At 29.9% G+C, this 13,071-nt stretch overlaps 5 protein-coding genes across 8 annotated transcripts; 2 read left to right on the plus strand and 3 right to left on the minus strand.

Moving 5' to 3' along the window:
* The first annotated feature begins 103 nt into the window (after positions 1-103).
* On the plus strand, positions 104-2,490 carry LOC124498037 (dnaJ homolog subfamily C member 2-like). The gene is given in 6 exon segments (XM_047061742.2): positions 104-264; positions 321-647; positions 722-1,404; positions 1,406-1,910; positions 1,981-2,100; positions 2,157-2,490. Coding segments are annotated over 6 exon segments (1,887 nt in total). The 5' UTR covers positions 104-239; the 3' UTR covers positions 2,384-2,490.
* On the minus strand, positions 2,368-7,147 carry LOC124498017 (ral GTPase-activating protein subunit beta). Its single transcript, XM_075728696.1, is given in 6 exon segments — positions 2,368-2,575; positions 2,647-2,760; positions 2,814-2,968; positions 3,003-3,455; positions 3,457-6,297; positions 6,365-7,147. Coding segments are annotated over 6 exon segments (4,356 nt in total). The 5' UTR covers positions 7,037-7,147; the 3' UTR covers positions 2,368-2,454.
* Cog8 (conserved oligomeric Golgi complex subunit 8) lies at positions 6,947-9,478 on the minus strand. Its single transcript, XM_047061754.2, has 7 exons — positions 9,234-9,478; positions 8,952-9,166; positions 8,598-8,876; positions 8,368-8,529; positions 8,257-8,314; positions 7,577-8,192; positions 6,947-7,515 (listed from the first exon to the last, which is right to left on the minus strand). Exons 1-7 carry the CDS (start codon positions 9,394-9,396, stop codon positions 7,248-7,250), a joined length of 1,761 nt encoding a protein of 586 aa, XP_046917710.2. The 5' UTR covers positions 9,397-9,478; the 3' UTR covers positions 6,947-7,247.
* Rab10 (RAS oncogene family member Rab10) lies at positions 9,367-11,488 on the plus strand. Of its 4 annotated transcripts, none has more exons than XM_047061930.2 (5): positions 9,367-10,252; positions 10,313-10,373; positions 10,443-10,581; positions 10,668-10,859; positions 10,932-11,488. In XM_047061930.2, the coding sequence occupies exons 1-5, from the start codon at positions 10,126-10,128 to the stop codon at positions 11,025-11,027; spliced, it is 615 nt and encodes a 204-aa protein (XP_046917886.1). In that variant the 5' UTR covers positions 9,367-10,125; the 3' UTR covers positions 11,028-11,488. The 4 variants fall into 4 exon arrangements, with proteins under 4 accessions (XP_046917886.1, XP_046917894.1, XP_075584813.1 ...); XM_047061938.2 differs by having other exon boundaries at positions 9,372-10,252; positions 10,935-11,488; XM_075728698.1 differs by having other exon boundaries at positions 9,418-10,373; positions 10,935-11,488.
* LOC124498108 (UDP-N-acetylglucosamine transporter) lies at positions 11,358-13,070 on the minus strand. Its single transcript, XM_047061821.2, has 2 exons — positions 12,439-13,070; positions 11,358-12,354 (listed from the first exon to the last, which is right to left on the minus strand). The coding sequence occupies exons 1-2, from the start codon at positions 12,770-12,772 to the stop codon at positions 11,531-11,533; spliced, it is 1,158 nt and encodes a 385-aa protein (XP_046917777.1). The 5' UTR covers positions 12,773-13,070; the 3' UTR covers positions 11,358-11,530.
* Position 13,071: the final 1 nt, after the last annotated feature.

The raw sequence follows: 13,071 nt of genomic DNA on the forward strand, positions 1-13,071 counted from the left end.
TTTATCGATGATAATCATTTAAAAAATACATTCAAAGATTCTTTAATGCTGCATTCATAATGTACGTTTATCCTAAAAAAACAATGTGGAAACCGATTCATTTGAGTGTAATTTTAATGCCATGGTGTCTTCATGCATGCATGTTTTAATGTGATAATAGATTGTTTTTTAATTTAAAGAATTTGCAAATTATTCATAGCTAATTTTTCTTTTATAATCTAATCTTAATATTAATAAGAATGAGTTCTTCGACAAATAATGATTGTATGTATTGAAATTTTATATTTATTATCAAATAATTTGAATTTTTTTCCCCACAGCAAACAAATCACTTGTTGTTTATGAATCACATTCAGTGTGGATGAATAATTTGCTACAAAAATTAGGATTAATCCAGGTTAGCGATGAAAAAACAGGAGAAAATGAAAAACTCGAAAATGATGACAAAAATTACAATGTTTTTAATAATGAAGAAAATGGAATCAATGATGATGATGGTTCTGATAATGGTTTTGATGATGATGTTTCATGTGATAATTATTTAAAAAATTTGGATCCCAAAGAATGGAAAGATCAAGATCATTATAGAATATTAGGGCTCAGTAAAAAACGTATCAATGCTACCGAAAGTCAAATTAAAAAATCTTGTAAGTTTATTATTTGAAATTCGAACCGGCTATTTATTTCTATTGTTTTTTTTTTTGAATTTCCTTTGTCAAAGATCGACGTATTGTTTTGCGGCATCATCCGGATAAGCAAGGTCAAAATATCGATCTGAACTGTCATTATTTTTCCTGTATTACTAAAGCATATGAAATTTTAAGCGATCCAACCAAACGCCGTTCATATGACAGTGTTGATCCAACATTCGATAATACTATTCCGAATCCAACCACATACAATAAGAATCGATTTTTTGAGATATTTACTCCAGTATTTGAAAGTAATGCTCGTTGGTCAATGAAAAAACCAGTACCATCGTTGGGAAATCAAGATTCAACATATGAAGAGATTAATGATTTTTATACATTCTGGTATAGTTTTGAATCATGGCGTGAATATTCATATCTTGATGAAGAGGAGAAAGAAAAAGGCGAAAATCGTGAAGAAAGAAGATATTTAGATAAACAGAATAAAATAGCACGTGCTCAAAGAAAAAAAGAAGAAATGCAACGTATTAGACAATTGGTGGATAATGCATATCAATGTGATCCTCGTGTTTCTAGATTTAAGGAAGATGAGAAAAAACGACGTCAACAACAGAAACAAGCTAAACAGGCCAGTATCAAAGCTAAGAAAGAAGAAGAAGAACGAATTCAACGTGAAAAAGAGGAACAAGAAATGGCTGAGAAAAAACGTAAAGAAGAAGAGGAACGACAAAAACGTGAAGAGGAACGAAAACAAAAAGGAATCAATGAAGAAAAAGACTAAAAAAGAGATTAAAATATTGGAAACACTTTGGGAAAATGAAAATTATTTTGCTGATGATCCATCGATCAAAATTGAACATATGAAAGAATGCGATAAAATGACCAAATTGTATTCATTAGAACAAATAATGGAATTTCGTAAACATTTAGAATCGTTTACGGAAAGGGAAGCAAAAAAGAGACATTTTCTTATGGAAATTGAAAAGATGAACAAAAAATTGGAAGAAGAACGATTAGAATTAGCCAAGAATAGTGCAGCTGCCAGTGGCACTGGTTCGAACACATCAAACACGACTTCGACAAAAAAACATTGGTCTTATGATGATGTTCAATTGTTGATAAAGGCCGTTAAACTATTTCCAGCCGGTACACCGAATCGCTGGACAGTGATTGCCAATTACATTAATGATAAAACTGATTCCAATGTCGTTCGTAATCATCGTGATGTTCTGGAAAAAGCAAAAGAATTACAAAAATCTAGTAAGTTATTTTTAATTTTTCAATCTTTTTATTCTAATCTTATTGCCATTATTCAATTCAAAAATTATAGATGAACAACAGCAAGATCTTAAAGAAGAGGCTAATAAGAATGCATTTAAAAAGCTTGAAATTCATGCTACTCAAAATGTTAATGTTGCCCAAGAATCTGCTCCAAGTCAACGATATGATGGTAAGCAATTATAGCTTATGACACATTAACACATACTCATATTTTTTCTATTATAGCTCCAAGTTCAATACTAGAAGTAAATGATAGTCCATGGACAAACGAAGAGCAACAATTGTTAGAACAAGCAATGAAAACCTATCCTTCAAGTTTAGGTACCGAAAGATGGAATCTAATCGCTGAATGTATTCCGAATCGATCACGAGCTGATTGTATAAAACGTTATAAATATTTAGTCGAATTGGTCAAGGCAAAAAATTCGGCAAAAAGTAAAGCAAAAAAATAGCAATTTTTTTTATTAATCTTATTGTATTTTTTTTTGTAAAAAATTCATTGAATTTTTATTGATTAATTAATTTATAAAAATTTGGATTTAAATATTTCTGATGCCAATTTTTGTTCGTTTGTTGAAGAAATTTTGAATTTGTTTGCCATTTCCTGGATTTTCACTCTTCGTTTTACATGCGGAAATTGAAAGCTATACATAGAATTATAAACAAAAGTGAGAAATGAACTCGGAATCTGGTTTTAATTTTACACAATAATCACCTTTCAGTGTTCATACGACGCCGTCGAAACAGATTTAATGTGATTAATTTCACATAAGATGCTAATAATGATTTACTCAACAGCATTCTATCGATCGTTGGATAATTGTTGAATCTAAATGAAAAATTTTCATAAGAAAATGTTTTGATTGAAATCCGATTCCTTACTTGTTGCTATTTGGCATGAAATTTAGCACACGGAATAATCCGTTTTTTAATGGATGTATAGTTATAATAAAAATGGGATTTTGTTTGTCTGAACCATCCGAACAAGCATTAGCCGAATGTTCGAAACCATTTTCTTTGAAAAAAACAAGGTTATTTAAACAAATCTGAATTAAAAATAAACTTACTGTTGAATGGTAATCGATCAAAATCATCCATTTTTTCTATCCATAGTATGAAAACTTTAATATCACAACCATTGTTCATGAATAAAAATTCTTTGATTCGTTCGTTTGGGCTATGATTGCGTGTCGTTTCTGCATAGCCATTATTCGGACTAGTAGTAGAATGTTGCTGTTGTGATCGTTGCAAAAACATTGTTCGAATGGTATCATTATTTTCTGAGATGAAAGTATTCAACGATACTGTCTGTTGATTTTCATTTTTGATTTGATATTCATGCGTTCTTTGTAGCTCATATTGTTTGGTTGGAGTGATAAAAATCAATTCATGTAGAACATCGTTCCAATAGAAAATACTGGAACAAATATTCGTTTCGCAGCTGATTTCATTACCCAACGATGTTAGAAAATATTTAAACGATGTATTTGAATAATATTGTTGAAAATTGGCAGCGAAAATATCCTTCTTCCTTAGCAAAATCTTTAGGTACATAGAAAATCATGACCATATCATTGATTCTATTGGAAATTAGATCCAATTTCAATAATTGTTCAATAAATGATTGAGAATTGTTATTCAATGTCAACAATGAACGTGATTTCACTTGATGACCATTCGTTGCTTTGAAATCGAAATTAAAATTTTCAAATTGAGAAAGAATCGGTCGATATGCTTCGAAATTTTTCGATGGTGGCATTTCATTCATATCCTTTTTGCTTAGATTGATGTTCAATTTAGCCTTTTCAAAATTCAAATTGTGTTCGACTTTTTCGAGAAAATTTACCATTGTTTCATAGTCATTTTTGATATCATCTTGATCATTGATATATTTGTTGATATTCAAGATCATATTATCATATTTTACTTGGCAAACATATTTGTCAAAATAATCTGGAAAATAATTAAAGTGGAAATTTTTTGCCATATTGTCTTGCTTGTTTAGACTTCTATAGATGCTGATTTCATTGCCCATATTTAGTAGATGGCGGTTCGATATTGGTTGATGTTTTAGAACGAAACAATATTTTCCATAAGCCGATCTTATGATACAGACTGTCTCACCATGACCAACTTGTTTGTCAAGTATTGAGATTAGCAATGAATTTTCCACGACAAAATATCGAAATTGATTGAATGAATAATCGGTAGATCGGATATTGAATATTTGTTCTGCTATTTTAGCTTCATTAATGTCACACGGTATAATGTTTTCATTGGATTCAACACCCATTTTGATACGGCTCATCAGTGTTGCTAAAAATAATTCGGCCGCTTCTCTTACACGAAGTGATGCAGGTTTGATTAACTTTTCTGCTTTGAATTGCATTGCATCTTCTTTGGAAGATTTTGAACCAGAGATTCCAAGTTCAATAAGTTCAAACAACAAAGCAATACAATTTTGATCGTTAACTAAATGATGATGTTCATCGATCCAAATAGCCAAACATTGATATGCTGCAACAATGGTCGAATGCATATCTTTCGAATGAAACATGGCTGGTTTACAGCATTGGTTTTCAATGAAACGACAAATTTGTCGAATGCATAAACTGCATTTATTGTTACACAATAATTTAGATTTATGTTGATGAGAATTTGATTTTGAACGTATTCGCCCCATAGCTAACAAGATTTCTATGGCAGTTAATGAAATATTATAATTAGAATTTTTCAAGGAACTTTTACAGAGAATATCCGATATAAACGATGTTATCAATAGAAATAAATTTATTGCCAATTTTTGCGCTTGAGAATCATTTTGAAGATGAAAACAATTGTTTTTATTGAAAAATTCCATCAAATTAACGACCAACGAATCTTTCGATTCAATCGAGATTTCATTTTGTCCCATGTATACATTTTGTCCATTCATATCTTGACGATAGTTGAAACAATCTTCGATTATGAACAAGAATGCATTCAAAATCATTTGCACATTAATTTGATCAGGTTCATTATAAAGTGCATTTATAAATAATAAAATTAATCGAGGAAAAAATGATATAAATGTATTGCACGTAGTTTCGCTAAGATCATCTTTGATGGGTAAATTTTTGTAATGGATTGGATAGGAAAGTAGCGAGATCAAAATTTTGATACAGGCTCTTCGTATCAATACATGAATGGCTGAATCGTTTTTATCTTTTCGCGTTAGAAATGATTCGATGCAACGAAAAAAATGAGGTATCAATATCTTTGATCCGGGAAGATCAACTTCAAATAAATAAATAGAATTGACAAGAATACTGCTGGAGATTTGTATTCTAGATTGGTCATTTTGATTTATGTTTTGCAAGTTGAATTTTAGAGCCAGATAAAAACTAGTTAAATAATTCTTAAGTTTAGAGAAATCTGGATGATTTTGTTTGCTCAAAATCAATGAAATATCTTCATTGTCTTTTTTTAAACAAAATATTCTACACAATGCACCAAGCGCTTCAGCTTGACCAGCTTCAAATAGTTCCAAGGAAAATTCCACATCCGTATCGGTAGCAGGAATATTCATTCGTTCAAACTTTTGCGTTCCTTGTAATGATGTATCACTGTTTGATAATGATTTCTCCAACAAATCACCTGATATGTTAGGCACACCGATGAATGCAGCAGGAAAAAGCCATTTACCAAAAATATCTAGAATTGATGATAATTTTATATGATTTTGATGAAAGTTTCCTGATAATAATGATGGTAATACAATGGTCGGCAAGCAATATGGATCGGAAGTATTGTTCTTTGATATAACATGGTGGGTTTGATTGCTACGAGTACTGCTTGAATGTTTTTCACCCTTTAAAACAGAGAAATTAGGTTTTCGTTTTTCAGGTTGGGCATGAAATGAATTTCCAGCTGATTTAGGTAATTCATATTCAATATCACTCAAGTTTATGTTTGGAATTCCAAGAAATATATCCACCAATGTACAAAGTCCTTTAACGGCCTTGTGAAATATGAACGGTAATAAATTGACATTCCATTCTGGGTCCATTTTACAAATTGTTTTTGGAAAACATAAATCTATAGGATTGCCTGTGATATGTAAAAATCGATACCAACATTGTTCAAGAACATCTTCACTCAATAATAAGACGATCGAATTGTATTGTGAGAAATTAATTTTGTTATCAACTGGAACGGTTGATTCATGGTTGTACAACACAGAAACCAATCTTTTTGTGAGGCATATATTAACACGATTCCATTGTGCGATCAAAGCTGGACAATGTCTGGAATTGACGCAAACATTTTGAAAGGTTCGCCAAAATGATGGTGATGGAAAAAAGTATACACAAGAGATTAACCAACCCTATGTTTAGGTTCAAAGAAGAAGAAAAAAGATTTGTTCCTTTATTGTATTATCAAATTTTACTTACTTGAAACAAAGTGCTAATGACACGATCGGCAATCTGTGTACCAATATCATTCGTATCGGTAGGCGATTTTAATAGTTTTTCATTAATACCCAACAAAAATATAAGTAGATGTTCCCAAGTTTTTGCACTGATTACATTATCACGTTCTGTAGCAATGGCGATCACTAGACGCAAAATTCGATGACAAATCAATGCCTGTTTAGAAATCAAATCATTGATTGCATCAGTGTTGGTCGTTTGATTGTTCCATGTTCGTGGTAGAAATGTATTGTAAAGATGACCAAGAATTTTTTGACAATAAATATTTGGATCATGACGAATTGGATATGGTATGGATTTATCTTGTGAAAGGCTAGGCGATAATGCATGAAGCCATTCACAATAGATATTGACACAATCACGAACCGCTTCATATTGCTCATTATCTGCTAATGGCAAACTAAGGCCATAGCCAATCACTTCCATAATCCAATGTACATCTTTATCATCCTGAAAACAATTAAGGAAACTTTCATTCTGTTTATTGGATTTATTGATCAAATTATTCACTAATGGTTTGATCAATGATGTAACTAATTGTGGTCCATTCACTTCAGGCAATTTATTTAAAACACTGATAGATTTTTGATAACAAATATCTTCAATATCAATCAAAGCATATTCGGTAAACATTTTTGATTTTTGAAAAGAAAAAAAAATAAAATCAACAAAACGATGTTATTACATAGAATGATTACCGATGAATAACCAACAACAGGCATTCGTGTCAGATTCTGTGTGTGTATCAGATTTTTTTTTTGTTTACGTCAACTGCATTATTGGGTGTATAAATGTGAGTATGCGCACGATTTATACAATAATCATCATCATCATCATTTTAAGTTTAAACATTCACCGTATTCAATTTATTGGAAACATCTTTTATCAAATTATTAATCTCGGCTATTGGTGTTTTAAAGTCCAATTCATAAAATTGAACAAGGCCATTTTTGGTCATTTCGGCTGTGGTAAGACCAAGTTTTTGTCCAAAAATTGATATTGGACATAGTCTTTGAAATGATTGATTTAAATGAGGCAAAAGATGACGAAATAGATGACAAAAATTGAGATAATTCTGAAATTCAACCTTGTTCAATCCGAATTCATGTTTTCTGAGGAATGATAATAATGTTTATTAATAAATAAGCCATTTCAATTATAAAATGAACATACTTGATATAAGATTTCAATTCCATCATAATTGTTGCAAATGATGCGTTTAAAGTTTGAACAAATGTAGAAATTAAAGCTATTGGAACATTATTGCGAATCTCATGAAAGATGGCCAACAGATTCGATTGATATTTCATTAGAATTGGATAATTTTCAATAGATTTAGCACAATCATTCTGAACATCTTCCGAGGAAACATTACCAACAACAAAAATATCACCCAATGAATCACAAAATTGTCTGGTCGATTCATGTACACAATGTTCGAATCGTTTCTGAATAAAATCATTGAAAATCAAAATCAATTGTGGACGAATGTCTGCACCGATTTTGTTCATTGAAAGGCCAAAATAGAAACAATTTTCAATAACTGTGTCAATGTACAGGATTGAATTGATCGATACACATGACAATAAGTTTATACGTAAAATTTTCAAATATTGTTCGATTTTTACCAGTAACCAACTGTTGATTATTTTAGAATGAAGCTGATTGTTACGGTATGATGTCGAATCAATTGGTTCATTCATTTCAGGAAATATAGCTTGATATTGTGTAACAATATCGAAAATATTAACTCGAAAAGATTCTGTCACGCGATTAATTTGATTTAATGCTGTCGAAAAAAAAACAAATCGTTTTATAAATTACTTATTATATACACTACTTAAACAACTTACAATAGTTTTGATTTCCTATTTCTTTGTTCAATTCTTGTTGGAACCAAATGTCTCTATACTGGAAAAATCATCAATATATTAATTATTGCAAGATATTGTGATAATACTTACGGTTAAAAAATTTATACGCAATTGATCTTCGGTGAAACGATCAATTTGTCGAAGATATTTGATCATTTTCATACAAGTAGGCAATAGAATATTACCACTCAATTCACGAATCATCTGTGCAACCATAATATCTTTGCATTTATCAACTTCATAAAGCATATTCTGTTTGAATATTTAATTCATAATTTACATAGTTACATAATGAGAATGATGAATTTCAAATGTATTACCCGAAATATGGAAGCATCATTGGAATGTTTGGAACAAAGTTTAGTGACAAAATCACAAATCATTATTACATCATCATAATAAAATGTACGGATACAATTGTTCAATAATTGTGGAATTTCCATAAATTCAATCAATTGTGGATATTTGGACAGCATAAGTGAAACATTATTCCAACGATTTGAAATTTGTTTCGTATTATCAGAAAATGTTGCACATTGATTTTTAAATTCAGGAATACTTGTGTTTAGTTGATCAAGACATGTTTCAAGTGTCTGAAACTAAAAAAAAAATTCAAGAAAAAAGAATCAATTTTAATATTGAAACAGATTTTGTAAAATTAAAACTAAACTTACATCATTAATAATTTGTTTTGTGAAATTAGAAAATTTTAGGAATGAATCATAATTACTGTAGACAATTTTTTGTTTATTGTCAATCAAAATTTGTCTTCGTTGTTCAATTTGTTGTGGTTGTTTTGCTACAAATGATAATCCGGATGAACATAATGTTTTGTAATAAATGTCCATATCAATGCTATTATTGTTATCACCATTACTGTTGATCGGATCTGTGTAAAGAAAACGAATAGAAAATTCAATTTATATCTTTTATATATAAAAAAAACAAAATCTTACCATGAATTGGATCCATTTTTATGAAAAAAATTAATTTTACTAAAAAATAAATTATCATAGTCAGCATAACAAGATTAACCACTTGCAATGTATAAACCGGGCAATGGAAGAAGAAAAGGATAAATTCTGATTTTTTTTTTGTCTGCTTCATACATGCACTCATTTTTCATCGCAACAGGGCTATTATTATTGGAAATGAAAGTTTTTTCATGGATACATAATTGAACAAACAACATTTATTCATTTAAATCAATCATATCATTTGATTTCATTGATGTCCAATTGGTGGTAACATTAATTTTGTTTTTGTTCGAGATAGAGCGGGCGAGATATACTTGTTTGTTTGTTTGTATTTTTTTTATTTTTATGTAACAACCGTCGATTGACTCATCATCATCATCATTGTGTTATTTTTTTCTTTTGTTGTTTCCGTTCATTTATAATTGTACCAAGCTTGATATATTCGTTCGTGAGTGTGTATGTATATGTGTCATTCAGCATATATTAAAATTTCGATTTTACTTTCATAAAATTCTAAATTTAAAACGTATAATACCGATCGAGCAAGTTCTACAATTCATATATTTGTTTTGATGTGATAACCTCTTTGATGACATTATTGAATTCGAATTAATTTTCTTCACTTGTTTTGTTCGACAATAATTTTGTCAGCAAATTTATTACAATCTGCCCTTGATGAAAAAGCAACCTAACAGTAAAGGCATAAAATTTTTTTTTTATTCCCCATTCATCGTATTTTCCTTTGATTACCGGCTATCTATATATACGGAAATAAATCTCGTATACGCCTAAGCATAAATATATAAAACATAATCCACTGAAAAAAACAAGCTAATTGAAGACAACAATAAGCATCAAAATAAAATAAAAAATGTCGAAGAAAAATTACGATCTTTTATTCAAATTATTATTAATTGGCGATTCTGGTGTAGGCAAAACTTGTATACTATTTCGTTTCAGTGACGATGCATTTCAAACAACATTCATTTCAACTATAGGTTTGTTCAATTTCTTATATTTATTTGATTGCATTTTTATTTATCATTATTTGATCATAGGGATCGATTTTAAAATCAAAACAATCGATTTGAAAGGAAAAAGAATTAAATTACAAATATGGTATTGTATATTTTTTTTATCGAAAAAAATGATCTTAATGTTGTTCCTTTTTATATTTTATATATTTAGGGATACTGCTGGACAGGAAAGATTTCATACGATTACAACCAGTTATTATCGTGGTGCTATGGGTATAATGTTAGTCTATGATATAACCAATGCCAAAAGCTTTGATAACATAGCCAAATGGCTTCGTAATATTGATGAAGTAAGTGATTTTGTAAAAGGAAATTGATTTTGTCCTTGTCATGTGTATTTTTTTTGGTTCCAATCATTATTTATCCAATTATTTAGCATGCAAGCGAAGATGTTGAGAAAATGATTTTAGGAAACAAATGCGATATGACCGATAAAAGAGTTGTAAGTCGTGAACGTGGCGAATCGATTGCTCGTGAACATGGTATCCGATTTTTGGAAACAAGCGCCAAGGCTAATATTAATATTGATCGAGCATTTTTAGATCTGGCTGAAGCCATCCTTAATAAGGTAAGTAAAATCGGTATTTTCAATCATAATATTTATATTGATTTAACTTTTTTTTTAAATGAAAAACAATAGCAGATTGTTGGACAGATTTTGATAGACAAACAAGACAAGATAAACATTTCCAAACCAGAATCTAAGTCACCTGTTGGAAAATGCTGTAATTTTTGAGAAAAAATAAGAAATAATACTTGGCTTCGATGTCTTCTTTTTCGATTTATCCACTCATTTATCATTTTTAGCGGCATTTTGACGAATCGATGTAATTTTTTTTTGTTTTGCAACATATGACCGTATTTACACATATACTCAATTTGTGTCAAAAAGAGAATGACATGTAAAAACTTAAATGACAAAAAACTTCAATCTCAATTTAAAATTCTCGACCGCATTTACCTTGATTATTATAGCTAGAGAATATTGTTTTTTATAGAATTTCCTTGATTTTTCATTTGGTTCGTCATTTATTGCAGCTTTTTTTTCACCGAAAACAACACGAAAAAGAAAATCAAATTTATTTATTCAAAATAATCGATCTATTAATTAATGTCATCGGAAAAAATTTTTTTCCCTTTTTTCAGTTGTAAATATATTGATTGATTGAAATGGAATAAATTACAAATTACATAAAAGACAAATATTTTCTGCGAAAAAAAATACTGACTCTAAATTGTTTATCTTCGAGTTGCCGAAAACATTTTCATCATACGATTAGCTGATTCGCTGGAAATCATATCCGGTTTATTATATAAAAATACCGAACTGATTACTAATGAGGCACCAATTAAAAATTGAAACGTAACGATAAAATCAAATACATAGATCGATACAATGCATGAGATGATAATCGAAATGGATGTAGCAAAACCTTTAAGAATATTGTCAGCATATTTAACGACAACGGCAACCAATAAGCCACCTTGAGCGCTAAGAAATATCACAGTCCAAGTTAGTATTGTATAGCCATGAAAGAAACCACTTTCTCGTATCGTTTCGAGATCAGTAATGAAAACTTGAATCAATCCAAATGGTATTGCAATGGCACTCAATTGAATGTTTCGGATCCATAATGATATATTCGAACTGTTTTTCAATATCTTTTCGAAATAAACGCCGGCAAATCCAGATAATACACATGCAGTAAGTATGGCCATAAAACCGATCAAAATGTTTTGCTTATGTGGACTCTGTGATTGGTTAATTGGTTTACTTTGTGTGAGCTGAACACATGCAACACCAATAAAAAGTAATATCAATGAAAACCATTGAAATATGACCAATTTTTTGTTCAGAATAAACACTGAAAACAATGCGGTAGTTAGAATTTTCAATTGATACGTAACTTGACTGGTGGCTGGATCCAAATGTGTTGCGGCAACATAAATCAGATTATTTTGTACATAATATACGATTGCTGGAACGGCAACTTTTAATGTATCCATTGGTTGATTGATTACAATCTTTTTGATTACGACAAAAGTTTTTCGTAAGCACTTTCCTTTTTTTATCAATAAATAATAAAAAAAAAACATTTTGAATTGATTATATCCGGATATAATCATGAATTAGCAATAATAATCACCTTCATCACGATAGACCATAAAAATGCATGTTAATAATTTAAGCAATTCAGCCATAATAACTGCTGTTGATGAAATGAATGATTCTTTTTGCGTTTTTGCCGCTCTCATGAACAATGTCAATGATGCATTTTGTATGGTCAATGTCACCAATGAAATATATTTCAAGAATTGTTTATTTGATTTACTATTCGTTGATTCAATCGATAGACGATGTGCCCGATGATTGTCGATATGATCATCAAGCATATCAACATTTAATGAATCATTTATCGACGTATCAGTTGTCGATAATGATGATGGTGGTGAGAAATTGTCTCTAAGCTTGTCATCCATGTTAAAATCAATTCAATTTATAAGAAAATAATTTGGTTTTAGATTCAAATAATAATAATTGTTTTATTCGGTGGGAATCAGAAAATTTGTGGCAGGCAAAATTCTAGTTATGAGTTAATTGCTATTATTTGGTTATTATTGTTGTGGTTATGGATAATGAAAGAGTGACGTGTTCAATGCATTTTGTATTACTATTGTTGCATCTCCAAGGAATCCAATATTTGGCTCTCTCATACTCTTATTTTGGCTGTCAGCTGATAGACTTAAATAACGTGTATTGTGAAAATAAATAAATATTT

This window comes from Dermatophagoides farinae, chromosome 2 (genome assembly GCF_024713945.1).
Source record: "Dermatophagoides farinae isolate YC_2012a chromosome 2, ASM2471394v1, whole genome shotgun sequence".
Classification (NCBI taxonomy): domain Eukaryota; kingdom Metazoa; phylum Arthropoda; class Arachnida; order Sarcoptiformes; family Pyroglyphidae; genus Dermatophagoides; species Dermatophagoides farinae.

Excerpts from the sequence above, each read along its gene's own strand:
- Cog8 (XM_047061754.2), bottom strand. The coding sequence starts at position 9,396 with ATGAGTGCATGTATGAAGCAGACAAAAAAAAAATCAGAATTTATCCTT. Across the intron at positions 9,167-9,233 it reads AAAAATGGATCCAATTCATG|ATCCGATCAACAGTAATGGT; the intron begins GTAAGATTTTGT and ends TTCTTTACACAG. Across the intron at positions 8,193-8,256 it reads AATAGGAAATCAAAACTATT|CATTAAATCAAATTAATCGC; the intron begins GTAAGTTGTTTA and ends TTTTTTCGACAG.
- LOC124498108 (XM_047061821.2), bottom strand. The coding sequence starts at position 12,772 with ATGGATGACAAGCTTAGAGACAATTTCTCACCACCATCATCATTATCG. Across the intron at positions 12,355-12,438 it reads TATGGTCTATCGTGATGAAG|GAAAGTGCTTACGAAAAACT; the intron begins GTGATTATTATT and ends TGATAAAAAAAG.
- Rab10 (XM_075728697.1), top strand. The coding sequence starts at position 10,126 with ATGTCGAAGAAAAATTACGATCTTTTATTCAAATTATTATTAATTGGC. Across the intron at positions 10,582-10,667 it reads GGCTTCGTAATATTGATGAA|CATGCAAGCGAAGATGTTGA; the intron begins GTAAGTGATTTT and ends CCAATTATTTAG. Across the intron at positions 10,860-10,931 it reads CTGAAGCCATCCTTAATAAG|CAGATTGTTGGACAGATTTT; the intron begins GTAAGTAAAATC and ends GAAAAACAATAG.